This window comes from Gouania willdenowi, chromosome 20 (assembly GCF_900634775.1).
Source record: "Gouania willdenowi chromosome 20, fGouWil2.1, whole genome shotgun sequence".
Lineage (NCBI taxonomy): Eukaryota > Metazoa > Chordata > Actinopteri > Blenniiformes > Gobiesocidae > Gouania > Gouania willdenowi.
The window spans coordinates 8,916,993-8,944,638 of NC_041063.1; the positions used below are offsets into that span (position 1 = coordinate 8,916,993).

At 42.4% G+C, this 27,646-nt stretch overlaps 1 protein-coding gene across 1 annotated transcript in view; it reads right to left on the reverse strand.

The window, feature by feature from the left end:
- Window positions 1-27,646, reverse strand: part of sspo (SCO-spondin) — a 102,071-nt gene that overhangs the window by 20,011 nt on the left and 54,414 nt on the right. Inside the window, exons 62-103 of the mRNA XM_028434689.1 lie at window positions 27,489-27,580; window positions 27,140-27,409; window positions 26,569-26,739; window positions 26,164-26,419; window positions 25,231-25,277; window positions 24,979-25,149; window positions 21,821-21,955; window positions 21,596-21,732; window positions 21,415-21,509; window positions 20,536-20,585; window positions 20,285-20,440; window positions 19,506-19,676; window positions 19,284-19,363; window positions 18,836-19,005; window positions 18,533-18,579; window positions 18,143-18,343; window positions 17,578-17,748; window positions 17,321-17,506; window positions 16,308-16,404; window positions 15,818-16,194; window positions 15,524-15,687; window positions 14,456-14,595; window positions 14,157-14,377; window positions 13,995-14,030; window positions 12,628-12,792; window positions 12,343-12,549; window positions 11,628-11,795; window positions 11,339-11,470; window positions 10,305-10,542; window positions 8,089-8,241; window positions 7,972-8,018; window positions 7,729-7,899; window positions 7,456-7,632; window positions 6,015-6,170; window positions 5,337-5,461; window positions 4,664-4,803; window positions 4,166-4,212; window positions 3,853-4,095; window positions 2,212-2,373; window positions 1,924-2,040; window positions 411-549; window positions 141-337 (exon numbers count right to left, since the gene is read on the reverse strand). Coding sequence (XP_028290490.1) covers window positions 141-337; window positions 411-549; window positions 1,924-2,040; window positions 2,212-2,373; window positions 3,853-4,095; window positions 4,166-4,212; window positions 4,664-4,803; window positions 5,337-5,461; window positions 6,015-6,170; window positions 7,456-7,632; window positions 7,729-7,899; window positions 7,972-8,018; window positions 8,089-8,241; window positions 10,305-10,542; window positions 11,339-11,470; window positions 11,628-11,795; window positions 12,343-12,549; window positions 12,628-12,792; window positions 13,995-14,030; window positions 14,157-14,377; window positions 14,456-14,595; window positions 15,524-15,687; window positions 15,818-16,194; window positions 16,308-16,404; window positions 17,321-17,506; window positions 17,578-17,748; window positions 18,143-18,343; window positions 18,533-18,579; window positions 18,836-19,005; window positions 19,284-19,363; window positions 19,506-19,676; window positions 20,285-20,440; window positions 20,536-20,585; window positions 21,415-21,509; window positions 21,596-21,732; window positions 21,821-21,955; window positions 24,979-25,149; window positions 25,231-25,277; window positions 26,164-26,419; window positions 26,569-26,739; window positions 27,140-27,409; window positions 27,489-27,580 — 6,425 coding nt within the window. The remainder of the gene's footprint in view (window positions 1-140; window positions 338-410; window positions 550-1,923; window positions 2,041-2,211; window positions 2,374-3,852; window positions 4,096-4,165; window positions 4,213-4,663; window positions 4,804-5,336; window positions 5,462-6,014; window positions 6,171-7,455; window positions 7,633-7,728; window positions 7,900-7,971; window positions 8,019-8,088; window positions 8,242-10,304; window positions 10,543-11,338; window positions 11,471-11,627; window positions 11,796-12,342; window positions 12,550-12,627; window positions 12,793-13,994; window positions 14,031-14,156; window positions 14,378-14,455; window positions 14,596-15,523; window positions 15,688-15,817; window positions 16,195-16,307; window positions 16,405-17,320; window positions 17,507-17,577; window positions 17,749-18,142; window positions 18,344-18,532; window positions 18,580-18,835; window positions 19,006-19,283; window positions 19,364-19,505; window positions 19,677-20,284; window positions 20,441-20,535; window positions 20,586-21,414; window positions 21,510-21,595; window positions 21,733-21,820; window positions 21,956-24,978; window positions 25,150-25,230; window positions 25,278-26,163; window positions 26,420-26,568; window positions 26,740-27,139; window positions 27,410-27,488; window positions 27,581-27,646) is intronic.

Here is a 27,646-nt window from a genome sequence, read left to right on the forward strand (position 1 = left end):
TTAACCAATTTTGAGTGTGAGTAAAACAAGGATTTCTATCTTTAAGATGACTATAATAATAATAAACTTCCTGGATAACAGTGGATATTATTCAGATGAATAAATAAATGTGGTCTACACATGACCCCTCCGTGTCCCACCTGGACATGTTGATAGATCACAGAGTTCTGTCTGTGATGTGTCCTCACAGGAAGGACCATCCTCTGGTTCCTGACAGCCTCTAGTCCTGGTTCTGGTGCCTGATCCACATGAGACGGAGCAGGAGGTCCAGGAGCTCCAGGTCTCATAGAGAGGACAGAGATGTTTGGAGCACAGCAGAGTTCCATTGGTGCACAGGCTGCAGAGCGAGAGGGGTCACATCACATCACCTGGTTCACATGGTCATGTTAAACTCTGCTGGAGGTTCTCACCAGGTGTTACAGTCCACGTGGACTTCTTCTTCAGGGAGGATCTGCAGCGTCCCATTGGCTGATGGGAGACCACAGCGACACTGGGACAAAGGAACACAGTGAGTGTCCTGGAGGAGATGACCCTGAGGACATCTACAGCCTGAGGACAGAGACAGAGAGGACAACATCAGCACTGGGGGGCGGAGCAAACAACAGGAAGTGGGTTGGTCTATAGGTAAGTTAACTTAGATGAAGATTATATAATGTAACACAAGGTTTTTCGCCTGTTAACAAGCAGTTAGGATTCAAAAATCCACCAAACACCCCCATATCACCAAGACATTTATCATAAAGTATCTGTTTAACTTTAATAACTTTACTTTTAATACTACTAGGTCAGTGTCCGTAGGAAGTATGTATTGCTATAGAAAAGTGGGAGGTTATGTATCTTTTTCATGGATGGCTAAATGAGGTGTTTGAAGGTGGGACATCAGGAACATTTAGGTTTGTTGTGAAATGTGTAGAGTGATAACTATTGTGTTTTCATATATTTTGGCTTTTAGCAAGGACACTGTACAGAGTTGAACCCCATCTATTCTGATTCCAGTTTGTTGTCCTCGCGGATCCGGATCTCCTCAGACCGAAACAGACTCAGTCCGGACTCGTTTAGTGTCAATAACCCACAACAGTCAGTTTAGATCAGGGGTGTCAAACTCATTTTAGTTCAGGGACCAAATACGGAGCAATTTCATCTCCAGTGGGCCACAGATTTCATGAGGGAATACAAATAATTTTGACAATATTGTCCTAGTTTGCACTTCTACGTATATGGAAAATATGACATATGTACATAACCAACAACTGCCAAGCAATAAGTGTCTCAACAGGATTTCCACTTTAAATTTCCTAGATTTTTTGACCAATTTCTATAAAATTAAGGGGATTATTTTGTAATAATTTGAATAAAATTGAAGGATTTTGGAAGAATGAGATTTTTCAACTGTAAAAATGACTGCAATATTAGCACCGACAAATACCAAAAATATTGTTGAGTTTCATTTACACAATAATTCATGTTTTCTCTGTCGTTTTTACTCTCTCCTGCGGGACGAATTGGATGCTGCAAACTGCCGGATTTGACCTCCGGGCCATGAGTTTGACACGTGTGGTTTAGATGCACAGAATTTGTAAAGGATTTATGATATAATCTATTAACGGTGTCATTGCAGTCCAAACAAAACCGCACACCCTTGAACCTTGCAGCAGCCATGTTGAAACTCTCAGCTCTGTCTGTCCCTGAACCGCAGAGATACAGTATTTGAGCCACAGACATACAGACATACAGACACACAGACAGAGACTCCTTGCTTTTACAGATTCATTCTTTTCCTTCCTTTTCTCAGTATTACATACATAATGTAAATTGGTAAATTGTCACTGTTTATCAGTTTATTAAAGTTTTCCTCCCTCAGAGGTTCAGAGGCTTTGTCATACCTGTATTACTCTGTAAGGAGGAAGGTTTGTTGTTCGTTACCTGGGTGACAGGATCCCTGCAGACACTGCACATGCTGCCACAGGTCAGAGCAGCTACGAGGACATTGATTGGCACAGCTGTCCTGGTAGGCCCGCCCCCTGTCCTCACAGTGCTCTCCTATTGGACAATAACAGGGAATGGAACATAGATTTATTCGGAAGTGAAGTGGCTGGTGGCGTTTGAAATAAACAAAGCTGAGGACACGTGTCAGGTGTTTGGTCCTGGATGATGTCACTCTGATGAAGATGATGATGATGATGAAGATGGACCATGTATATAACCACTGACCTGGACACTGTGCTGTGTTGCAGGCCTGACTCTGAGTCTGTCCACGTGGACACTGGGGTCCTGAGGAGGAGGAGAGGGTCTGTCTGTATCTGTGCCTGACTCCACCGCTGCACGGTTGTGAACATGAGGTCCAGGGGCTCCACACGGTCCATGGACACAGATCTGAGAGGACACATGTTTGGAATAATTATCATCTAATATTTGGAAAGCAGGGTGATGAATCAACCAATGAGAGCTCAGCACATCCCTAGTCAGACTAGACTCCGCCCACAGGGACAAGGCAGTGATTATAGTGAAGATGTTCATGTTAATAATTAATTGGACCTTAATGTGACTTATTCCTGGATCTACATGAATGTTTAATAAGTGAATGAGCAGTGATTAACTGTTTGGCAGAGGTGAAAGTAATGGATTACAAGTACTCACGTTACTGTGATTGAGTTGCTTTTACGAATACTTTATTCAGTATATTTCTAAATCAGTATTTTTACTTGTACCGTATTTTTCGGACTATAAGGCGCACTTATGTATGAAATTAATATGTCAAAATGTTTTAGTACAACTTTGGTAAACTATGGAGCTGCACTGCTTGATGAATTTTTGGCACTTTAGGGCTAACGCAGTCAGGTGCCTCATGGAGTGATATGTATCAGTACTGTGCTTCAACATACTGAACTGAAAAAGTGAGTGTATTGTTCTGTATTTTGTGTGTTAAACCTGAACAATGTTGAGAGTTATTGTTAATGAGTTGAATAAAGTTTGACTCATCTGACTATTTTGTTTCGCTTAATGCATCGTAATAATAATAATAATAACAACAAACCGGTGCGCCTTATAATCCGGTGCGCCTTATAGTCCGAAAAATACGGTACTTAAGTACATTTTAAATTAAGTAGAGTAATTAATTACATTTCTACACCAAACTGTTACTGAGTAAATTATTATTCTTCGTTTTAAAATGATCAACGGACATTATGAAACTACAAAAAATGAAGTCATCAGACAACAATCTAATGAATCAGAATCAGAATTCCTCTATTAATCCCAGGGGGAAATTGCTTATGTTATTACATCATAGCCGACCAATCAGATTAATTGTAATGTACGGCACCACAACAGCATTGAATGGAGGTTATTTTCTCAGTTTTTGAGTTCATAAACGTAACTATACTTATTTTTACTTTGAATTGAATTCATTGGTGTTATTTTATTTTAAAAAGAATTGTACATTTTGACAATATTTGACAAGCCTTTTATTTTATACAGATGCCTTTGTGGAAAATAAATGAAAGTATAATTGTGGTAGATTGTGTCTCTTCCTTTTTAAGTTGGTACATGAGATGTCTACTGTATGGAAGGGAACTGTACAAAGGTGTATTACCAACTATAAACAGTGCTATTTAATTGAGGTACTTTTTACTTGTACTTGAGTATTTAATGTATGACTTGTATTTGTACTCGAGTACAATTTCAACAAAGTAACAGTACTTCTACTAGAGTAGAATACATCAGTACTTTTTACACCTCAGGTGTTTGGACGTGACATTTAAATTAGAAGAGTTTCGTATTCAACCAGAGTTTAGAACTAAAAGCTTCCCCTGCTGAGATGTTTCTATCATCTCAAAGAACAAACACTGTTACCTCTGCAGATGTTAACATCTGGACACGCCCTCTCCTCCTCCAGTTCTCCTTCACACTGGTTCTTCTCTTCTTTAGGAACAGGAAGTCCAGAATCTACGTCCAAACAGGCCCTGAAACGCTTCTGGATGGACACCATAGTGGAGTGGAGGTCCGCTGATGATGGAGAGATGGGGGAGGAGGAGGTGGAGGATGAAGGTCTACAGGGAGAACAGGAGGTCCACTCTGACCACTCGCTGAGAACGACTGAATAAAGGACGGAAAGAGACGTGAAGGAGAACCTGAGGTAGAAACCTTTAGGAAGATGATTCCTTACCTTCACACTCTCTCATGTCACACTGTAGACTCCCAGCGTGGCACAGACTGAGGACACAACATGATGGAATAACTTCAGAAACTGTGGCAATGACCAAACCTTCAAAGCAGTTCTCAATCCTTCCAGCTATAGATAATATTCTACTTTTTTCTTGGGCTCTTTTCGCTCTTGACTGTTGTTTTTTATTGTAAATATTATATGTGGTCAGTTTAATGTTTGTCTCACTGTGTTAAAAGTTGATTAACTCTATGTCAAATGTTATTGTTCAACATGTTTATCCGCCTTACGACAACAGATGAAATGTAGCTATTGAGCTAACTCCACCATGTTTATGTTGATGCTGTTTGATCACATTTATTAATATGTAATGTCTTAATTTACATAAATAAATAAATGAAACACACACACAGAGACACACAGCGATGAGGGAAACACTATCTGAGCAACACAACATGACACAAACTAATTCTATATGTGTGTAAGGAGTTAAGTTCGAACCAATCAGTGCAGCCGATGGTAACCATGGTTCCCACAGGGATGAGGACAGGTGTGGGGGCGTGGCCACCAGCATCAGGCTGCAGGTACACACACCCACACTCGTCTGGAAGTACACACGACCCATTGAGCTGCAGCAGGCCCTGGAACACACACGCACACGCACAGAAAAAGAAACACGCACACAAACACAAACACGCAAACAAACACAAACACGCAAACAAACACAAACATAAAGACAAACACAAACACAAACACGCAAACAAACACAAACATAAACACAAACACAAACATAAAGACAAACACAAACACAAACACGCACACAAACACGCACACAAACATAAACACAAACACGCACACAAACATAAACACAAACACAAACATAAACACAAACACAAACATAAACATAAACACAAACACGCACAGAAAAAGAAACACGCACACAAACACAAACATGCACACAAACATAAACATAAACACAAACATAAACACAAATACAAACATAAACACAAACACGCAGAAAGAGAAACGCACACAAGTTAATGGTGTTGGAATTGACAACAACAACGATGATGATGATGATGATGATCAGTGGAGGTGTGGTCTCTGAGCTCTAGCTTCATTTTTAATTTCATCATTATTATTTATATATCTATTGATTATCTCTGTTCTGTACCTGAGGACAGTAACATCCAGGTGTACACTCCTGTTCTCCTGAACACAGACCTGATCCTCTCTGTAGGTCACAGTGTTTATCACAGGGAGACCCACACGACAGGTACACGAAGGGTTCACTACACACTGCAACACACACAGGAACACAATAAACAAAGTGTAACATACACTGAGTCTAAGGCAGAGTTTGAGATTCTTACCGCCAACCACTATGTGTGTAACATATAAAATGATACAAAAATTATTAGTAACATAATGTTGACTGCAAATTGTAAATTCAATCAGAAGAAGAACCAACCTAAAGTCTCAAAAGTTTGGGACCATTTCACTGAAATACCGAGGTTGAACCAACATCTGTGACATGAAACTAAGTGATATGTTGGAATCAAAGCAGCAGAAAACTAAATTAAATTACATTTCAACATGGTCTGTAGCCTTGAAAGGAAGATGGTGGTCACATGACTCGAGCGCCAAAAAATAACTTGTATTTTTAAAAGAACAACAAATGAATTAATATGTATTTTGTACAGTTACTGTGTTTTATGGTACTTAAAATATTTAGATTTGTATATTATGTACATAATAATAATATTTGTTAGAATGAATTTGGGAAAATTGTAATGAAAACTTTTTGTTAAAAATCTGCATATGCACTGAGTGTAAGTGTGTGTGATCTCACCTTCACACTGGCTGATAGAACATGGTCTACTCTGTGTCTCTACAGGAGAACACTGCTGCCCTCTAGTGGCTGAGGTCAGCGCTACTCTGTAACGCTGCTGTCTCTGAGACTCACAGGAACACTGGGACCACACACTCCATGATGACTGGGAGCAGCCTGCACACACACACATGCTCTTTTATTTTTGTAGTAAAGGAAGTAAAGAACTTAAATACATCGCTGAGACATCCCATCATTTTACAGCCACAACAGAAATACATGTAGACGTCACATTTGTTTGGACTTTTGGATTATCAAGATTATCAGTACTTTTAAAGTGTATTTACTCTCTCTTACTTTAAAGAAGTCTTGAATACTATCAATATTTTTCTTTTTTTTACTTTAAACTTGGTCTTTATCTAATTCTAAAAGGGACATGTTATGAAAAATCCACTTTTGCAGTGTTTTTGATCACATATGAGGTAACTTAAATGTCCACCAGCACACAAAATGTGAATTAGATCCACCCAGTCATTTGTTTGTGGTCTGCATAAGTCTTACAACACAGAGAAAAGTCCTCCGTTTCACATTTTCTCAGTTTGTGACATCACAAGTTGAACTGGGAAAGAAAATACCCCTCCCCTCCGCTGGTATCTCCACATGGACTAGTTGTCATGGAAGCTCAAAGCTGAACCTGAGCTGAAATAATTTCGACCCTAACCCGTGGAAGAGAGGGGCGGGGGGAGGGGAAGGTCTTTGCAACTCCAGGGACACTCTCCAATCATGACATCATTTGTCCAAAACGAAACGGAGCGCTCTGAAAGAGCTGGTTAATACAGGGTCATAAACCTCCCCTGTTGCTTATTTTAGACCAGAGAACTGTTTTAAAAGGTGAAAAATGTGTATAATATGTCCCCTTTAAGATTTTTAGTTGAATACATAATGTATTAACTGAATCAGTATGTCCTACTTTATTAATAAATCTAATAGGTCTCTTTTGTAATTTTACCAATGTATCTATAATAGTTTTTACTGCATTTCCCCACACCTCTACACAATATGTTAAGTATGGCATAACCAAGGACCAATATAGTAAATATAAACTTTTTCTGTTTAGTAAGTCCTTAGTTTTATATAGTCTGCCTATAGATTTGGATACTTTACTTTTAATATACTTATTATGAGGTTTCTAATGCAGTTTAATATCCATAACGTCTATATTTTAAAATCTGATGCTCTCTATGAAGCTGAAACACAGCGGACAAAAGGAACACAAAGACAAATAAGAACCAAACACTTAAAGTTGGTCATGAGTTGGTCTGAACCTGAACATGAACCCTGAGCCTCAAACAAAGGATTGGATAAAAAACTTTGAGTTCAACAGATTAAATGTGATTATTTCATCTCTAATTAACACACAGAGTAACTAAAGGACTCCGTGGTAATGGTCATACTGGTTTACCTGAGCAGGGCTGGTCGTAACACAGCTGGTTCTCTTCACGCCGTCCAATAAGCTCCGCCTCCGTGGGACACGCTGCGTCAGTGTCCTCCTCACATACGCACACTCTACGACGTAGCCTGAATCCTGCTCCACAGCTTTGAGAGCACGGTAACCATGGCGACCAGGGACAGAGGTCATCTACAGATATATGTTGGTAATCAGTCAGTTATCTGATAAAAGCAGCAGCAGCAGAAGAAGAAGAAGAAGAACAGTAATAATGATGGAGGGACAAACCCAGACAAGGCTGTGTGTGACATGGTTCTGTTTCCTTCTCTGGTCCACTACAGGGGGCTCCCTGGTTCCTAGCGGGGGGGTCGATACAGGCACGTGTACGGACCCGTTGTCCCTGAGAACATGTCACTGAGCAGTCAGACCACACCGACCATGGTGTCCAACCTCCATCCACTGGAACAAATAGAAACAGGAAGTGTCCTCAGGCGTGTCCTGTGTGACAGGGACAGGACAAACATCGCTTACCTCTGCACTGGATGTCCTGGCAGTAGTCTCCCTCAGGGGTGCACGTGCTGGGACACAGGGTCAGAGGTCAAACACTGAGGGAACATCTGTACATCTAACGTGGACTACCTCACCAACCATTGCTGACACTCTCCCCGGAGCCACGTGTCGCCCACATGGAGCTCCTGGTGCTCATGGACACACAGAGGAGGACAAGGACCAGGGTCACATGACCTGTGCTGGACCTCCTCAGACTCACAGTCCGTCTGCTCAGCGTCTGAGAGAAAAGATCTGGAACAAAACAAGAAGAGATCTGAAACTAAATAAAGACAAGACGACGTGGAAAGAGATCTAAGAAGGAACAGATTAACTCTCACAGAATGTTAAAAACTTAAATATGTGTAAGGGTTGATTCTAAAAACTGGAAACATACGGAAACAGAATAAATGTGGCCCTGTACTGCAAACCAGTGCTTAATGTGTAAATCATCAGGTCCCGGCGTAGTGTAGAATAAACCTACGGTCGACAATGGACATGCGCACCTGGCGAACTGCGTGCCCGTCATGTTGAAAAAAGGTAATAACTTTCCTTTAATTTTTAGGGTTAGGGTTAGAATTAGGGTTTATCATAGTAGAACATTTTAAGGTAGCAAAATATTGTACGTATACGTGTAAATATTTACTACGCTATTAGTGCGCATGCGCCTGTAGGAGGCTTTCACGAGTAGGATTATTTTTCACTACCGGCACTTAGAGAGAAACAAAAATGTCACATAAAGCATTTTTTCACGTGAAAACAAATGACCAATTAACCTAAATGTGTAATAAAAGAATGATGAATCAGCAATAAAGAAGCACGGACAATCGCCGAGCATCCGTCTCTCATTCTGAGTGACAGCTGTGAAATCTGCCATGTTTCAGCGCAAAACCACCGCTAATTTAGCGACAAAGGACACTAAACTTTCAGAACACACAACTACTAAATATTTACAAACTTTTACATCTATAAAGCCACAACTCCTCTAATGAATCAGCAGCACAGCAGAAAATGAAAATATAACTTACCTTTTCTATTTTTCCAAAACAGCAAAAAAAACAGCCATGGAGAATTTTGTTTCCTCACAACTTTTTTTCCATATTTCACAGCCGAGGCCTGCCTTGTCTTTAATAAACCTGGAGTAGCAGCTCATCTTAGCTTTAATTTAGCCTATGTCTTAATGTCCATATCAGAACTGTCATCTCCTTCTCTTCTCTCTGTCCCTGAATCCTCCTCATGTCCCCTGGAAAAGTTCTCCTCACGTGTCCTGTCTGTTGGAGGCAGCTTCTCCTGCATTAGCATCATCACTACAGGTACTGCTACTAGCTAAGCTAACTGCTGCTTCATTTAATAGATTAAAAAACTCTTTAAATCCAACTTCCTTTTTTAGCTATTTTGTACTGTCTTCCAGGCAGACACAGAGACACTATTTTTGCGCAAAATTACACTTTTGACGTCACGTGGGGGCGTGGCCTGACTTTCCCCTCTCTTCCTTACTCGCGCTCCATTTATACATTCAATTTTGTACAATTAAATTTCCAGTGATTTCAACTCAATAAAAAACACAGCTGTCCAAATGTAATACTTCAACATTTTATCAAAACACCTAAAAGCAAATGAGATGCTGGAAAACAATTATTTAAAAAATGAGGTGCTGGATCCAATCAAATAAATGCCGGTCAAAATCTGGGAGGTTCCCGGTCTTGCTCCGGCAGGATCTGGCCAAAATTAAGATGTACAATGATAAATTTTGTGTTTGCAGCATAAACATGTATAATATTACCAGGTTTATCATTGTATTGTACTGTTAGAGCGACTATCTTTCGTTACCAGGGAGCAAATATTTATTCCTGGTTATTGTTTTCCAGAGTTTTATTGGGGTTTGTTTACCGGCAACTAGTTGCTACTGCTTGGAAACACTTGGAAACCAGTTAATTTATTTTATTATTATTATCATTATTATTTTTTATTGGAATCATAGTACAAACTAATTCACATGATCTAACCAGCTGATAGTGTGGCTCACAAGTAATCACATTACGAAAGACAAAACTGACTTCTTTTTAATTATGTTTTAAATATTTTTATTGCTCTTATTATTAGAATTGTATTTATTTGTTTAATTATTTTAAAGATCGCCACTTTCAAATGTATGTATATATGTTCATAACAAGAACTATGCGCAATAATAAAGTTATATTTATAAACTTGTAAATATGCAGTAGGAACTACTTGTGGTAAATAAAGCCCATTAAAGATCTGTTAAACAATAACCAGAAATACATATGTTCACTCTGGTAAAGGTAGTAGCTACTCACCTGTATCGGGTTCTCTGGCCCCACCCACAGGAAACGCTGCACGCTGCCCAGCTGGACCAGGAGCTCCAGACGCAGGTGTTTGTGCAGCTGTGATTGGTGCAGAGCAGCTGTCCCTCAGAGCAGCTGCAGGTGTTACAGTCCACCTGGTGGGAGCTACCAGCTGCCCACATCTGTCCTAGAGAGTCCACGCAGTCACACTGCCACAGGTGCACACAGGTGTCCTCCAGCTGGAGCTGACCTACACACACACACGCACGCACACACGCAAGCACATGCACACACAGGTCAATAATGGAAACACCAGAATTTTGAAAAAACACTCAAATATCACTAAAAAGTTTGTAGTCCTTCATGAGGAGGTTTTTCCTACATTTCCATATTAAATGCATGGTTACAACACAATTCTACGTCACAGGATGTGACGTACCTGGTCACATGAGTAAACATGGCACGTGGACAGAAGAGGAGACCCAGACATTTCTTAGCATTAGACTTAATAGTGAACAAAGGAATGCAGAATGTTCTAAGGAGGTTTGGAGAGTCATAAATAATAACACTGCTTCATTTGAGCAACTTTACTCTTTCCTTCTTTAACTTACAGGAGGACGCTGAAAATATCATGCCGCATTTAGGATTTATTTTGGCAGGTTTACATTTTCAGGATTCCCTGTAACGTAAAGGGTACCTGTAGTGGTAATGTGTATAACAAAAAATCGTGAGCTCTATCTTGTATTTCATATCGTATCATGAGTTGACTACTTTGTTCCACCCCTATATATATATTCTCGTGTCAAACATTGTTATGATATTAATTTAGATTAACTAATTACAAAGTCTCTAATTAATTAGTTATTTTTTTTAAACTGTGTCCCACCACCAGCAAATACATGAATAGAGCTGCACATTAACATTTATCAATCCTGGACGTGTTTGTGATGTTTGTTTATTTCTAACGACCCACAAACAGGCGGATCCTGTCCCAGCTCTACACACAGGATGTGATGTCACAGACAGGGTGGGGATATACTGTATACCTGCAGGACATCCACATCCTGGCTGACACTCAGCATCCTGACACTTGATGCCCTGCTGCAGGTCAGAGCAGCGCTGGGGGCACTGGTTAGCACACTGCACTGGTTCCTGGTGGGGTGGGCAGCCCTTCTCCTCTGAACACACACACACACACACACACACACACACACACACACACACACACACACACACACAAGGTCGTAAGGATTACCAGACACAGGTCAAAGCTGGACTCATTGTGTTTGTGTTTGTGTGTGTGTGTGTGTGTGTGTGTGTGTGTGTGTGTCTCACCACATGGTTTGGTGTTGCAGGCCTTCACCTGGTTCTTTTCGCCTTCACACACCTTTCCTCCGTTCTTAGGGGGGGGGCTGGAGCAGGAGCGTGTGCGTAGCGAGCGTCCCCCCCCACACTGTTTATCACAGAGTGACCATGGACTCCATCGAGACCAGCCTCCGTCCACTGACACACACACACACACACACACACACACACACACACACACACACACACGCACACACACGCACACACACACACACACACACACACACACACACACACACACACACACACACACACACACACACACACTGAGACCTCGAAACATATTCAATGTTATCACACTTTAAGAGTTATTAAAATAAAGCTTTGCTGCAGGAAAACTACAGTTAGATTTTACAGAATAAAAACTCACATTAGACAGAGTTGTGTGTGTCTAATGCAGTGTTTTTACCTATGTGGCGTGGGCTGGGATTTAAATGGGGTCACCTTAAGTGTCTAAAACACCACGCACAATTTTAAAGAGTGTATTTCTATATTTTCACTTTCTCAATAAAATGCAGTATAAAAATATGTTGTCACTTTGTGCACTAATCCTGGCTACTCTGTATTTGTGAAACAAAGTGAACAAACTTTAGTGTAGCTGTGATTAATGATGGGCTTGTCACAGTTTCAATCAGAATAATATTATTACACATTGTTTCATGTAAGAAGCATGTGGTCCACTGACCTTTGCAAGGCCGGATGTTGCAGAAGCGATGGTCCACATTTCCTCCCAGGATGTCCTCACACCACAGGCCCTCAGAGCCAGGCATGAAAAAGGTTCTGATCCTCTGCTGCTGGCCCACACCACAAGACCTGGAACAGGACCCCCACCTCCCCCAGTCCGTCCATGAGCAGTTCCTCTGGTCACAGTCAGCGCCTACACACAGGTCTCCTGACAGAGACCACACACAGGTTGGAGGTGGTCTGGTTCTGAAAACATGGAATCAGAAGGACGTGGAGGGGGCAGTACCTGGACACTGGGGCAGGTTGCAGGCCTGCTCCTGATTGGAGCTCCCAGAGCAGGGCGGGGTCACACAGTGTCTCGTTCTGGACTTCATGACTGGGTTGAGAACATCCGTGCAGGTCTGAGAGCAGGGGCTCCAGGAGGACCATGGAGAGAAACCAGGATCAGCATCTGAATAGAATGGAGAGCAGTTATAGATGTATAGCAGAGTAGATCTGAACCACTCAGATGATGTTGTAACTGCTCTGTGGGCTCAAAGGGTTTAACGTCTTCTACCCCCAGCCTCTTCTCAGAAAATCCCATACCCATAACAAATAAGGTTTTTCTAAGCTTCTCCATGGCCTACATGGCTAATTTTTGTTCAGATTGAAATAGGACCCTTAGTGGTTACAGATGAAGTGAAATTTTGGAAATACTGCATATGATACCGAGTGACAATAAATCATGTTTTAAATACATAAATCTCAATAGGGAAGGCTGTAAAAACAGAAATAAGTTTGGTGATAAAAATAAACATCAGGCAAAAGATACACAAGTTTTTGTACAAAACTGTTACTGTGTGTAACTGTAGTATGTCAGTCAGATGGATTGCAATGATTTCTTACCACTAAATGTTGCATTTTGGCTTGAAACAAACACATTTTTATTCAGGCCTCTGCGGTGCCATGCGTAATGCTATTTCTCGTTCCACTCTTTGATGCTATTACACATGGGTGTTATTGACCAAGGCTTTGACAAATCAGAATGTTTGATACCGCGTTGTAAAGCTGCAGGCCTGTAGAAATTGGTGATATAAAACACTATGGGGGTTGGCTTTAGCCCTGGTCAATCAAAGCTGGGTAAAGGAGACTGGCCATTTTACGCACGAGTGCTGTGAGGTCATTGGACAGATTTCTAAACTGAGAAATGCCTGTATGTAATGGGGACAATACGATATGGGTTTATCAAAATATGGAGTTGTATGCACATTGGAGCAACTTCTGGGAAGAAACGACAAAGTGAAGACACCATTTGTCATCATTGCTGACTTTTTCCGCTGTGTATTTTCTGATTTTGTGGCGGTGTTTTGGTACGTAACATACTTGACCTGTATATCAGTGGATTAATCTTGGCCTGTAGTTTCATGTAGGCTCTTGTTATAGAGCTTTGTGTTTATTTTGTGAAGCAGAGGACTGAAAACGGGCGAGTTTGCCAAATGTGGCTTGGGAACAGTTTTAGCTTCTATCGATTCTTAAGATTACAGAGAGGTATAGAATGTGTGATTTCATTCATTCTTTACAACATTTAGACCCGTGAAGTTTCCTTCAGATGGTCAAGGAGAGGGATCTGAACCATCCACCATCGTTCTGGTTCTGGTCTCTGTGGGTTGTTACCTGGCAGGAGAGCTGGTCCTTCAGTTGGAAAAGTGTCTGTAAACAATCCAAAGCACAGACATGTTGATGAAAGTTGGATGATGAATGTTGATAACCAGTGAAAGCCCTGAAACATCTCTGAAGCCAGACCATGAGTGCTATATAACAGACCAGTACCAATACCTGGGCACTCAGGGGCCTGGCAGTAGGTGGTGTCCACACGTGGCCCCTGGCAGTCCCTCCCTCCATGGGCCGGTACAGGATGAGTGCATAACCTGGAGCGAGTCTTCACTCCCAGTCCACCACAGGACAGAGAGCAGGAGGTCCAGGAGGTCCAGCCTGAGAATCCACCATGAACGGGACAGGGGTCCAGGGAGCAGTTCCACCTGCCGTGTTCACAGGAGCTGTAAAGCAGAAGAAGACCAGAACCCACGTTAGGTACCTTCACTGGGAACCAAAGAACAGGGTTAAAGTTCTCTGACCAGGTGCTGCACTCATGAACCAGATTATCTCCAGACTGGAGCTCCACCCCTTCTGAGATGTTCATGGAGAGCAGAGGAGGAGAGACAGAGACGGAGCTCAGAGACGCCAGAAGATTTTTGTCCACAAAACACGGACACTCCTGAAAGGAACCAGGAAGACCTTTATAACACATTTTACCCTTGGGGTCAATCTGACCCCAGGGATATTTACCTCCAGATTATCAGAAATGTGTTGACCAAGTTTGTGTGTCAGACGCTTTGTTTATGTGTTGAATACATAAATAAGGCCTTGATAATGAAACCTGGACCTGTTCTCTCGCGCCACCATCAGGACAAACTTTCACATTACAATTATATTATCTTCAATAGTTTTCCTCTAAATCATCTCAAGTTTACTGACAACATTAATAAGCACTAGAGTATGAACCCTATTGGTTGTGGTGATGACATCTTTCATCCAAATCTTTTCTAAGTTGGGGTGCACATACATGACTGACAGAAGGAAACATATTGATTAATGTTTTTCCTCTCATAAACACATTTATCTACTTATTTCTATCTCTTTTTTAACAACATATTTGGGGTTATTCACTATAAAGTTTCAGACACATTCTCCTCTACGTCACTTTCACTGTGAAAGAGCTGTTCCTAAACATCATTGACGGTAAACCTTTAACTAGAGGACATTTTCAAGAGAGAGAGAAATAAAGAGCGTGTAGATTGCAATACACAGAGAACAATAGTGATTTGGATAAACAGCTACAATGTAAGTTTTTATATGTTTGCTCCTCCCTTAGTTTACATGAACTACCAATGTCTCACACAGACAGACAAGTTTAACACAGTTAAAACTGTGAAATATGAAGCAAAATATGTAGATGAATATGAATATATATATAATATATGAATACCTGTATATAAATGTGAAAATATGAAGCAAAAAAAAGTCAGCTATTATTTTTTTGAATGATAAACATTAAATGGGGTTAAATTGACCCCAAAGATAATAGTAGGGTTAAACCACGCCTACAACAGCCAACAGGAAGTAGAGTAGGACTGGGCCCCCACCTGAAGACAGACCCCATTGTGTTGGTAGGTGAGAGGGGGGCAGTGGCATCCTTCCTCACATCCATCAGAGTAGCAGCCCTCAGCCCCACTGACCTGAGAACAGCTGAAGGGACACCCATCACCATCACATTCCCTGTAGAGTTTACCTGGAGGACAGCCCACCTCTATGCACACACACACACACACACACGCACACGCACACGCACACGCACACACACACATGGTCAGTCTAACTCTGACTGACCCTGGACCTGACCCTGGACCACGTGCTGAGCACCATATGCTGAGACTCACCCAGACAGACGTGGGTGTTGCAGGTCTTGCTCTGGTTCCTGACCCCCACACAGGGTTCTGACCTGCACAGACGGGAGCGGGCCTGTTGACCCCCCCCACAGCTGACCGAGCACACCGACCACTGGGACCAGGACCACCAAGGACCCCCAGAGTCCCCCGTGCACTGCTGGGTGTTGCACGCCTTCTGCTGCTCGGCCACGCCCACACAGCCCCTGGCTCCGCCCTCAGGGGGAGGGTTGTCGCACAAACGTTTCCTGAGCTTCTCTCCGCCCCCACAGGAGAGGGAGCACCCTGTCCAGGGTCCCCATTGGCCCCAGGCCCCGTCCACCCGGCACCCAGGAGCTGAGTCACAGAGCAGGAAACCAGCCTCACACGTGCTGAGAGAGAGAACCCAGAGGTCATCAGAAGTCATTAGAGGTCATCAGAGGTCTTCAAAGGTCATTAGAGGTCAGGACAGAAGATGGAGGAATTGTTCTTCTGAAAGTTCTACCAGTTCCTGCAGTCACTGATGATGGTGTCTCCAGGAAGAACTGTTAGCCAATCAGATTCAGCCGACCACAGTGATGAGTTAGTGGAATTTAAACCTCCTCCAAATAGAGAAAGAAGACAATAAAGAGTCAGTTATTATCTTCAGACACCATGAAGACATATTGGTGAAATAAGATGAGAAGACACTGATTTAAAGAATCCTCTACTGTTTTTAAACCATTTAGATGTCCTCATTAGTATAGATCTATGTCTAACAAACAAATTATTTTGCACCATATTCATTTAATTTCCTAAAAATGGGACTACTTTACAATTTTAGAACCTGTGTTCCTCCATCATGTAATCACATGATTGATGATGTCACTCGGCCCCACTGCCTGTAAACATCCCATTGTTTTCTATTGGAGTGAAGCGTTCAGCCTGATTTTTAGATCATTTAGCAGCTTTTTCAGTCACAATGACGTGTGCTGCTTTTACAGTAGTTGCTCTAAAAAACAACAGGAAAAGTGAAATATGTCAATGTAAACCTCTTTTGCTCACAGATAGAGGATAACAACAGTTGTGACCCTAAAAATAATCTATGACCACAGGGGACGACAGTTCGAACTCTGAGGTTTGGTGGTAGACAATGAAGCAGAGAAGAAAAGCTCTCCTAAGGGACGTTTACTCTCCCATAAACAGTGCGCTGACACACTCTGGTGGCTGAAGTTAGAGAGTAAATTAAGGACTGTTGTAGACACAAACCCTGAGGATAGAAGTCGGTTTGGGTGAGAGTCCTTCAACGGAACACAGGCTGTAAAACTGTAAAGTAGTCCCATTTTTAAAAGTTAATTAAACAAATATGGTGCAAAATAATGTGTTTTGTTAGACATAGATCTACTAATAAGGATAATTAAAAGATTTCAGGCCACATTTGCAGAAACAGTAGAGGATCCCTCTGAAGAAACTCAGTTATCTACACCCTGTGGTGTTGGTGTGTGTGTTAATGATGGTGGTAGATGGAGGACCACCCACCAGGGGCGGAGCAGAGACATTCCTCTTTGCTCACACACACTCCATCCTGCAGCAGGAGGTCACCAGGACATCCACATGCCCTTTCACACCCGGAGGGGTCCAAACACTCAGTGTCTCCATGGAGATCAGAGCAGGAGCGAGGACAGGGTCTACCACAGAGATGTTCCTCCTGACCCCCACCACAGTCTGAGAGACAGGAAGTGATGTGAGGTGGACCTTACACACTGTGTGTTTCTATTAGTGAACCATCTACTAACCTGAGCACTCTGTGGTGTTATCATGACATGCACGAGTCTGCCGTCGTGCTCCTGAGCAAGGCACACCTCCAAACCTGGCAGGAGGGTTGGTACATGCTCGTTTTCGTGTTGAAGATCCATCACAACCTTCACACTGAGACCAGGAGGACCAGGAAGACCAGGAACCATGGACTGGAGTAGGAGAAGAAGAAGAAGAAAAAGAAAAAGAAAAAGAAGAAGAAGAAGAAGAAGAAGAAGAAGAAGAAGAAGAAGAAGAAGAAGAAGAAGAAGAAGAAGAAGAAGAAGAAGAAGAAGAAGAAGAAGAAGAAGAGGAGGAGGTACTCTGTCGTCTACATCACTTCTCCATCACCCCTCCACCACTACTCCACCACTCCTTTACATCACTCCTCTATCACGCCTCTATCACTCCTCTATCACTCCTCCGTCACTCCTCCATCACTCCTCTATCACTCCTCTATCACTCCTCTGTCACTCCTCCGTCACTCCTCCGTCACTCACTACTCCGTCACTCCTCTATCACTCCTTTAGATCACTCCACGGTCACTCCTATATCATGTGTTCATACCTGGACAGAAGGTGATCATGGGGCAGGGCTGAGTCTGGATCTGGACTCCGACCCCTCCGTGTGTTTCCTGTTGGCCGTAACATGATGCCCCGCCCTCTCTGGCCTCAGGACAGCTACAGCTTCTATAGCGTGACACAGACTCTGCCCCACAGGTCCTGGAGCAGGGAGTCCAGTCGGACCACTCACACCAGCCCCCTGACACTGGGAACACACCATCAAACCCTCTTTAAAGATCAAAGCCATGCCCCCTTTGATGGTGCTTAGTCATTACTTCAGTAGCATATCTGACACATTCATTGATTGAAAGATAAAACATGAAGCTGTTTTGTTTACAGAGCTGACACACTCAAGGATGGATGAGGCTGGATGAGGATGGATGGAGTTACCTACCAGGACAGGGTTCTGTGGTGCAGCTGATCCTCCCACTATCACAGGTACTGGAACACAGAGAAAGTCTGATTCCATCAATGATTCAATACAGTCTGTCCGTCAGATCAACTTCATTTATGTCCAACAGTCACGTGATCAGATCAGGGCCTCAAACCTTCTGTTGTAAAGCTGTCATATGTTTGAACCCTTGACGGATAACTTTAGCAGTTGTTTTACTCGCTGATATGATAAGATAAAAACGTATTTCTACGTCCTAAAGAAGCAGTAGCAGCCAATCAGAGAGCTTGTCACAATTGTTCTGACCAATTGTTGCATCCGTCTGAGGTGGTGGTTCTCTCTCCTGGTTCCATCCTGAGTCCAGTGTTCAGGTCCAGACAAGGACACTCCTCTCTGTTCACACAGACCGTCCCATTGGCTGAGAGGATCTTCCCCCCCGTACAGTAGCAGCCAGGAGCACAGTGCCACGCACAGTGCTGAGGAAGAGGAGGAGGAGGAGGAGGAGGAAGAGGGTCAGACACACGTCAACGTGTACTTTGGTAACCGTGCCAATAGCACCGGACATTTTCAATATGTTACTCTTTCTGCAGCATATAGACATGTACAGTGTGTATATGGATAATATATATATATAAATTTAGTGGGTGTGGTTATATTTAGGTTCAATCAATAGTCCGGAAATTATGGTCCAAATAAAAAGTGTGAGTAAAACAATCTGTCAGCAGTAGATGTGGTGAAACATTGGTACACTCACTGACAGGTCGTCACAGGAGCGTGGACATGAGGGTCCACAGCTGCTGAACACTGTTCCTGGGACCAGGGAGCATGGAGCCACTGAAACACACACACACACACTGATCACCTCCACACACACACACACACACACACACACACACACACACACACACACACACACACACACACACACACACACACACACACACACCCCTCCTCTGAGAGCGTGCAGCTCACCTACCTGGACAGTGGTCAGGGTTACACACTGACACCTCTGCTCTCAGACCCTCACAGTAGCTGCCCCCCCCCTCTGGACTGGGACTGTCACAGCTCCTCCTTCTGCTCCTCACCCCCCGACCACAAGACTTAGAGCACGAGCTCCAGGGGGTCCATGGACTCCAGCCTCCGTCACCTCAGCAACACAGAGGTAAGGAAGATAGAACCAGTTTACTGTCAACATTAGTGATACAGAACATTATCAGAACCTGAGAATCCTGAGTGAAGAGAACCAATAATGGAACTGAGAAACAAAATGGAATAATTTAAATAACAAAGAGAGATGAGAGAAAAATAGTAATTAATAAAAATAAAATAATATTATGCATTTTTTATTATGCTTTTTCAAATTGAAACAACACACAATCTGTATTATATACTTTCATTTTGTCAAACATTAATGTAGTTATTTTTTTATTTATTTATTTTTTTTTCTTTATATAATTTTAAGTTATAATTATAATTTTATATAAAAAATATCTGACCTGGCACAACTTGTCACTAATCCTGGCTACTCTGTATTTGTAGTACAGTATAAAAAACATGATCAAAAGCTAATTCTAAAAAAAAACATCTTTAGGGTCGCCAGAAATTGAACTAATCCAGGAGCCACGCCCATAATCAAGGCTTTTTTTAATTCCCCCCTAGTGGCAGGTCAGAGGAAACCTCAGGGTCTTTAAAAACAAGAATAAAAACACAAATCTCTGACACACAGTGATAGATGAACATTAAGAACCAGCTCACGGTCGCAGGCAGCATTCAGACACACTCTGTCCTCTCTGTGATGTCCAGTACAGAGATGCTGAGGACTGGGACAGAACCGGTATCGAGACTGGAGACCTGCTCCACATGACCTGGAACACTGACCCCAGGGAGTCCACACGGACCACTGGGTCTGGTCTACACACACACGCACACACACACACACGGAGGAGGACTTTGTTAAAATGCAGTATGACAGTAAAGAGGTGTTTGTTAATCTTGTGTAAACCTACCAGAGCAGATCAACTGGGAGCAGTTGACCAGCCTCCCTCGTTCACACGTGCTGAGGAGGAAGAAGAAGAAGAGGAAGAGGAAGAGGAAGAAGAGGAAGAGGAAGAGGAAGAGGAAGAGGAAGAGGAAGAGGAAGAAGAAGAAGAAGAAGAAGAAGAAGAAGAAGAAGAGTGTGTATAATCTTATCTGTGTGTCTGTACCTTGATCCGTGTGTATTAACATCTGTATGTGTCATCAAATCGGGGCATTATACTGGCCGTCTCTGTGCATGTGTACATTTGTACATTTTGTGTTTAAATTCTACTTTATATATTGTTAATTGCTTCTCATATTTTTTTTTATTTAAGTACTTGTTATTTTAGCCTTGTTTTTTTCTTTCACACCAATACACCAAGACAAATTCCTTGTATATGTAAATGTGCTTGGCAATAAAAAACGATTCTGATTCTGATGTGACTTCTGGAACACATTTGGTGAATAACATCTGTAACTTTTTAGAACGTGTAACTCCTGCAGTACTGTTAGAAACCAGCAGTTGTCGCTGGTACCCAGTGACAGGCCCTCCAATCATTTCCTCTTCTGCGTTTTTGCCGGTGGTTTGGTTGGCAAACAACGTGTCTTATGGACGTGTGTCTTATTATATAACATCTATAATGTATCTGACTTATGAGTTACAAAAAATTTAAGTTAAAAAAAGTGTTGTGTGGAGTTGGCCTCTCATTGGAGGGTCTTTTACAAATCCTAATTCTACACACACGGATTGAAAAACACATCAAGGTACAGACACACATAAATAGTTTTGTTACAATAATGGCCCCATATTTAGTTTTTCTATCAGTTCTCTATGCTCACACACAGCCCACTGAGTCCCAGTAACTGACCAGTTGTTACAGTCTGTAGACACTGTGTCTCCTGGTTGGTACTGGGCTCCATCAACGTAGCAGCGACAGTCCTTCTCAGACACACACACACCGTCCTGAGAACACAGTGTTAGCATTAGCATTAGGTCTGAACATGAACCTCTGTGTGTGTGTGTGTGTGTGTGTGTGTGTGTGTGTGTACCTGCTGCACCATCCCTTGGACACACTGACATCCTTCAGTACAGTTCCTGCTGATGTCCATGGTCAGATCCATACAGGACACTGGACCTGACCCACACTGGGTCCACTGCTGTCCTGAAGGACACACTCTGTCTGTAGCTGAGACAGGACACACAGACACACACGCATGAGGACATTGATCTAATCCCACTAATATAAACTCATTAATAGATAGAGGCAGTGGTACCACAGGGCTGCAGGTTACAGGCACTGAACTGATGAGCTGTGCCGTGAGTACGGATCGGTCCTCTGGTCCGGCTCCGGTACCCTCCATCACATGTCACTGAGCAGTCTGACCAGGGTCCCCACTGCCCCACCAGCCCTTCACACACATGATTAGAGCACTTCAAATACACTTCAGACATGACAGAAATGTGTTTATTAGATCTGAGCTACCCTCACAGACTGAATACTTTATCATTGAGTTCACTGACATTAGCTTTGAGGTAGAGGAATGGAAAAACTTCTGCATAGAAACCTAAAGACGACTTTCTCCAAATACTTTAATAATTTGCATGGAAGGTGAGCATGAGGGACTTTATCACAGCCTACCGATGTGAAAAATACTCTGCTCATGGCACTAAATGTTGGAGAGGAAAAAGCAAATTATATCGAAAGTGTAAACTCCGGTGCTATTGGTACGTACGTAGCGTTTTAGGGTTAAGTTTAGGGTTAAGTTATAACCCAATATTGCAACAATTTTTAGAATTAGGGTTACGTTTGGGGTAAGGTTTAGTCTTAGTCACGCTACCTAAACTAGCCAATGACTGACCTATCACATAACCTAAACTGGCCAAATAGGGGCGCTGTGTACAGATAGAATGTCGGAATATTGATACGGCAATCGTACAGATAGCCACTGCCAGTTATATACAGTACATGTTCTTCTTACACGCCCTACTCTGAGCACATTCTGGAAAGAGGTTGAGAAGGCAGTGACAGATATCTTTGAACTAAATCAAACCCTGACATTAGAACACCTTTTAAGCATACATGTATTATTAATAATAAACAAGGGAGATATCCCACTTTGTTATTGTTTTGTGTGTTGCAGCTATGACGCAGGTGACAAAGACATGGAAACAACACATCTCACTAAAAATAAATCGTTGGTTGAGAACGCTAGAACAAACTTTAGATGATGAAAAAAATGACATTAAAAATTACTAACTTGCCAAACATCAATAGAGTTTACTCTGAAAATAGACTAAGTAAACTACACAATTACATAATTTCATCAAAGGATGTGTACCAAAAAGGCACTTACAGTTTTGATTTATCCCTAATTTAATTATTTATTTATTTTTGTTTTGTTTTTGGGGAACAGAAGATGAGGTGCTGGAGGTTCCGTCATGGGAGGACAAGCCCCTACATGGGATGTACCACCGAAACATAACTGAAGTGGCGGATATCAAGAATTCCTACCAATGGCTAGACAGAGCCGGACTAAAGGACAGCACAGAGGCACTCATCATGGCTGCACAGGAGCAGGCCTTGAGCACCAGAGCAATAGAGGCCCAGATCTATCACACCAGACAAGACCCCAGGTGTAGACTGTGCAAAGAGGCCAATGAGACAATCCAGCACATAACTGCAGGGTGTAAGATGCTGGCAGGGAAAGCTTACATGGAGCGCCATAACCAAGTGACTGGTATAGTGTACAGGAACATCTGTGCAGTGTATGGGCTGGAAAACCCAAGGTCAAAGTGGGAAACACCTCCAAAGGTGGTAGAGAATGACCGAGCCAAGATCCTGTGGGACTTCCAGATACAGACGGACAGAATGGTAATGGCGAACAAACCAGACATTGTGGTGGTGGACAAAGAGCAGAGGAAAGCCGTTGTGGTTGACATTGCAATACCGAGTGACTGCAACATCAGGAAAAAGGAACACGAGAAACTAGAGAAATACCAGTGGCTCAGAGAAAAGTTGGAGAAAACCTGGAGGGTGAAGGCATCAGTGGTGCCCGTGGTCATTGGGGCACTCGGGGCAGTAACCCCCAAACTGGAGGAGTGGCTCCAGCAGATCCCAGGAAATACATCAGACATCTCGGTCCAGAAAAGTGCAGTTCTAGGAACAGCAAAGATACTGCGCAGTACCCTCAAGCTCCCAGGCCTCTGGTAGAGGACCCGAGCTTGGAGGAAAAAAGAGACCGCCCGCAGAGGGTGATGAAGAATTTTTTATATATATATATATATATATATATATATATATATATATATATATATAAAAAACTCTTCATATATATATATATATATATATATATATATATAAAACAAATGCGGTATACTTTTGATGACAGCTGTCTCTGAAAATGACATTTTGGTTGTTAATTAATGCAATAAAGTATTTTTTTTTAAAAAGAGTTCACTGACACTTCCACAGTATGAACTGATGGAGCAGCTCAGATGAACTGAAACAATGTGTAACAATGTGTAATAAGGTCTCACTCATAACGTCTCAATAAAGGGAAAATTCCAAAACAAAAAACAAGGTTTGTGATTGTCTTTGCTCATTATTCAAATATTTATCTCTTTGATTGCACACAGATTTTTTCTTTGTCTAAAATATTACTTATTGATTAAAATGTGTGTTTATTTTCTCACTTACCCTGACTTTAAAGAGTAACTAAAGCCCAAGACCTCTTTTTTTCTGCTGAAATCAAATGTATTGTGTATATAGTAGTGCTGTTTATTGATTCTCCAACTATTTACATTAGTCGTATTTTATTCTAATATGTCAGAGTGACTAGCGACCAGGATATTACAATTGAATGTTGCTCCTGGCTGTGAACGAGATTCTCTGACATCATTGGACCATTGTGTGTCACTGTTAGCTCCGCCCCTTTTATAAAAACTATCACCTGTAGACTCTACAATCATTGTGAGTAGGTTGGACTGAGAGAATAGTGAATAGAGAGCTATAGTGAGTATTGAGTAGCTAGTTAGCATAGAATAGATTGTTCTTTGGAGATTTTATAGTATAGATTGGGTGTGGCTTAACTGATCCAGGAACCACGCGCAAAATCAAGGCTTTTTAAAAATGTCTCCCCCTAGTGACAGGTCAGACAAAACCTGGGTTTTAGTTACACTTTAATAAACAGTTTATTTAGCTACATCGGATTCTCCCCATAATGTCAAATAGATGCAAATAAAATAAAATGAATGAAAGTTATTCATTCATTTCGGGGTACTGGCCTAATTTTGAGCTGCTATGTGTGAATAAAGTAGATTGATTATTTTCTAACTGGAGGACAGGCTGAGCTGTTTTACTGTTAAAAGCACATTGTCAATAATATTTGCTATTAATCTGTACAGTGTGAGTATCTGTGTGTCAGTGTCTGACCAAAGCAGGGCTCAATGCTGCAGGAGTCGATGCCCACTCTGTCTCCACTACAGGGAAGGCCTCCAAACGCTGGAGCTGGATTGGTTCCTGAACGGTACCTCCTCCTCACTCCCACGTCACATGTTCTGCTGCATGAGCTCCACTGGGTCCAAATGCTCCAGTTACAGTCCACTGAGGAACAAACCAGTGGTTATTAGTGTAGACACAGACACAGGGAGGAACCCTCAGAGAACCAGTGTCCCATATACTTACCAGGACAGAGACGCGTCCCACACACCATTCTCCCATCAGTGCACGTACTGATCAGAACAAACAGTTTGCAGGAATTTTAATAAAGTCATTAACACTTAAACACATCAGTCATCAGAGGTGACAAGTAACAAAGTACAATTACTTTGTAGTAACAAAGTACAAATACTTTGTTACTGGACTTAAGTAGATTTTTCTAATATCTGTAGAGTGTAAAATTTTTTGGCGACTTCTTACTTTTTTAAACAAATATCTGTACTTTCTACTCCTTACATTTTAAAAATGAGCTCGTTACTTTTAAGACCTTCGAAGATGACGTCATGACGTAAAAAGACTCAAACCAACAACCGCTACCGCTGCTTGTGAAAAGCTTTTTAGCAGCGCAACTCATTTTTACACCAAAAAGGACACGTCTCCATTCCACAAACCTGGAGAACATGATTCTCTTGAGGATAAATGAAAAAATTTGGTAGTATGAGTTTTTTTTTTCTATTAGGCAGGTCTCTTAGTTTTATAGCGAACATTTTCAAGTTTTTAAAAATGTTAAACTCAAAGCTGCTCTGGGCATTTGCATTTTTTTTTCTTGACACATTTTTTCTACAAATTGTATTTATTATGTGTGCTATATTCTCCAGGTGTTCAAAGGTAACAGATTTAACTTGTTTCCATGTACCAGTATTCTACAAGTTCTTAAAAAAAATCAAATATTTGAAATTTGTTGGTTTAAAGCCCCTGTCTTAATATTGAAGGGGCATTTGTTTTACTTTTATACTTAAGTAGAATTAGTGGCATGTACTTTTTACTTTTACTCAAGTAAGGAGCAACTTCAATACTTTTACTTTAACCCATAATTTTTTTATTCAAGTATCTATACTTTTACTTGAGTACTGAAGACTAGTACTTTTGCCACCTCTTACAGTCATGTTCAGGTATTACCAGTTGTTGCAGGCGTCGACCAGGAGGCTAGTTCCAGCGGGGTATATCTCCCCCTGGTGGTAACAGGGACACTGTGCTACAGACACACAGCTGCTGTTGAACAGGAACAGTCCCTGAGGGCAGTGACAGCCATCGTAACAGCCTGTGGTACACTCCACCTCTGAGGACGTCACGTCCAGGCACAGCCGAGGACAAGCCCCACCCTGGGCCTGGCACTGGGCTGAGGTCAGGTACACCATGCCCTGTGGACACACACCTGAGAACAGAGAGGAGTGAAGTGTCACACACACACACACACACACACACACACACACACACACACACACACACACACACACACACACACACACACACACACACACACACACACACACACACACACACACACACACAGTGTATGTGTACCTGAGCACGGCTGAGAGTTACAGTCCCTGCTCTGAATGTGAGGCCCAGAGCAGCTCAGGCCCCCATGTTGAGGAGCAGGAGAATTGCAGAGTCTGTCTCTGGTCTGCTCACCAGAACCACACTGGGACGAACAAGGAGACCACCTGGACCAGTCGGACCAGCCCCCGTCCACTGGGAAAACCATAACCATAGGGTTGCTCTGCTAGGGTGAGGAAGGAATTACCTGTGTGTGTACGTGTCTGTGAGTGTGTGTGCGTGCAAATGTGCGTGTGTGCACGTGTGTGTGTGTGAGTTTGGGTGCTTTTAAGTTTGTGAATGTGTACATGTGTGCATGCATGTGTTTGTGCGTGTGATTTTGTGTGTGAGTTTGTGCATGTTTGCATGTGGGTGTTTGTGCATGCGTGCTTTTGTGTAAGTGTGTGTTTGTGCGTGACTGTGCATGCCTGTTTGTGCACGTGTACATGCGCGTGCGTGCGTTTGTGCATGTGTGTGCGTGTGTGTGCATGCCTGTGTTTGTGTGTGCGGGTGTTAGTGTGCGCATGTGTCTTGCATGTGCATTTTTGTGTGTCACCTGGGCACTGCACAGTGTTGCACGGCTCAACCTCCTCTCCACCTGCTGCACACACAGGATGGATGACGTGTGTGTGGTTGGATGTGATGGGGGTCAGGTTGGATAGGCTGAGGGTGAGGTTGTGTATGTGGCTGGATGAGCTGATGTTGGATGTGAGGCTGGATATGCTGATGTTGCAATTATAGAAACGTCGTCTCAGTCCCACATCGTTGACGTGGTTGAAGCAGGTTTTACTGCAGTCAGACCAGCTGCTCCACGTGCTCCAAATATCTGCTCAGACACATTAACAACACACTGTGATGCTTTGAAGCTGCTCGTCATAGATCGGATCATGAACGCTGGGACACACCATATGGGCAAGGCTTGGAGCATTGGCGGCTCTCAGAGGAGTCTCCTGGACAGGGCTGGACTCTGATTGGACCTGTTGGGTTCACAGGAGACCTGGAGATAGAAACTATGAAGGTTATGTACTCACTGACCAACCACAGACCAGCAGAGAAGTGACAA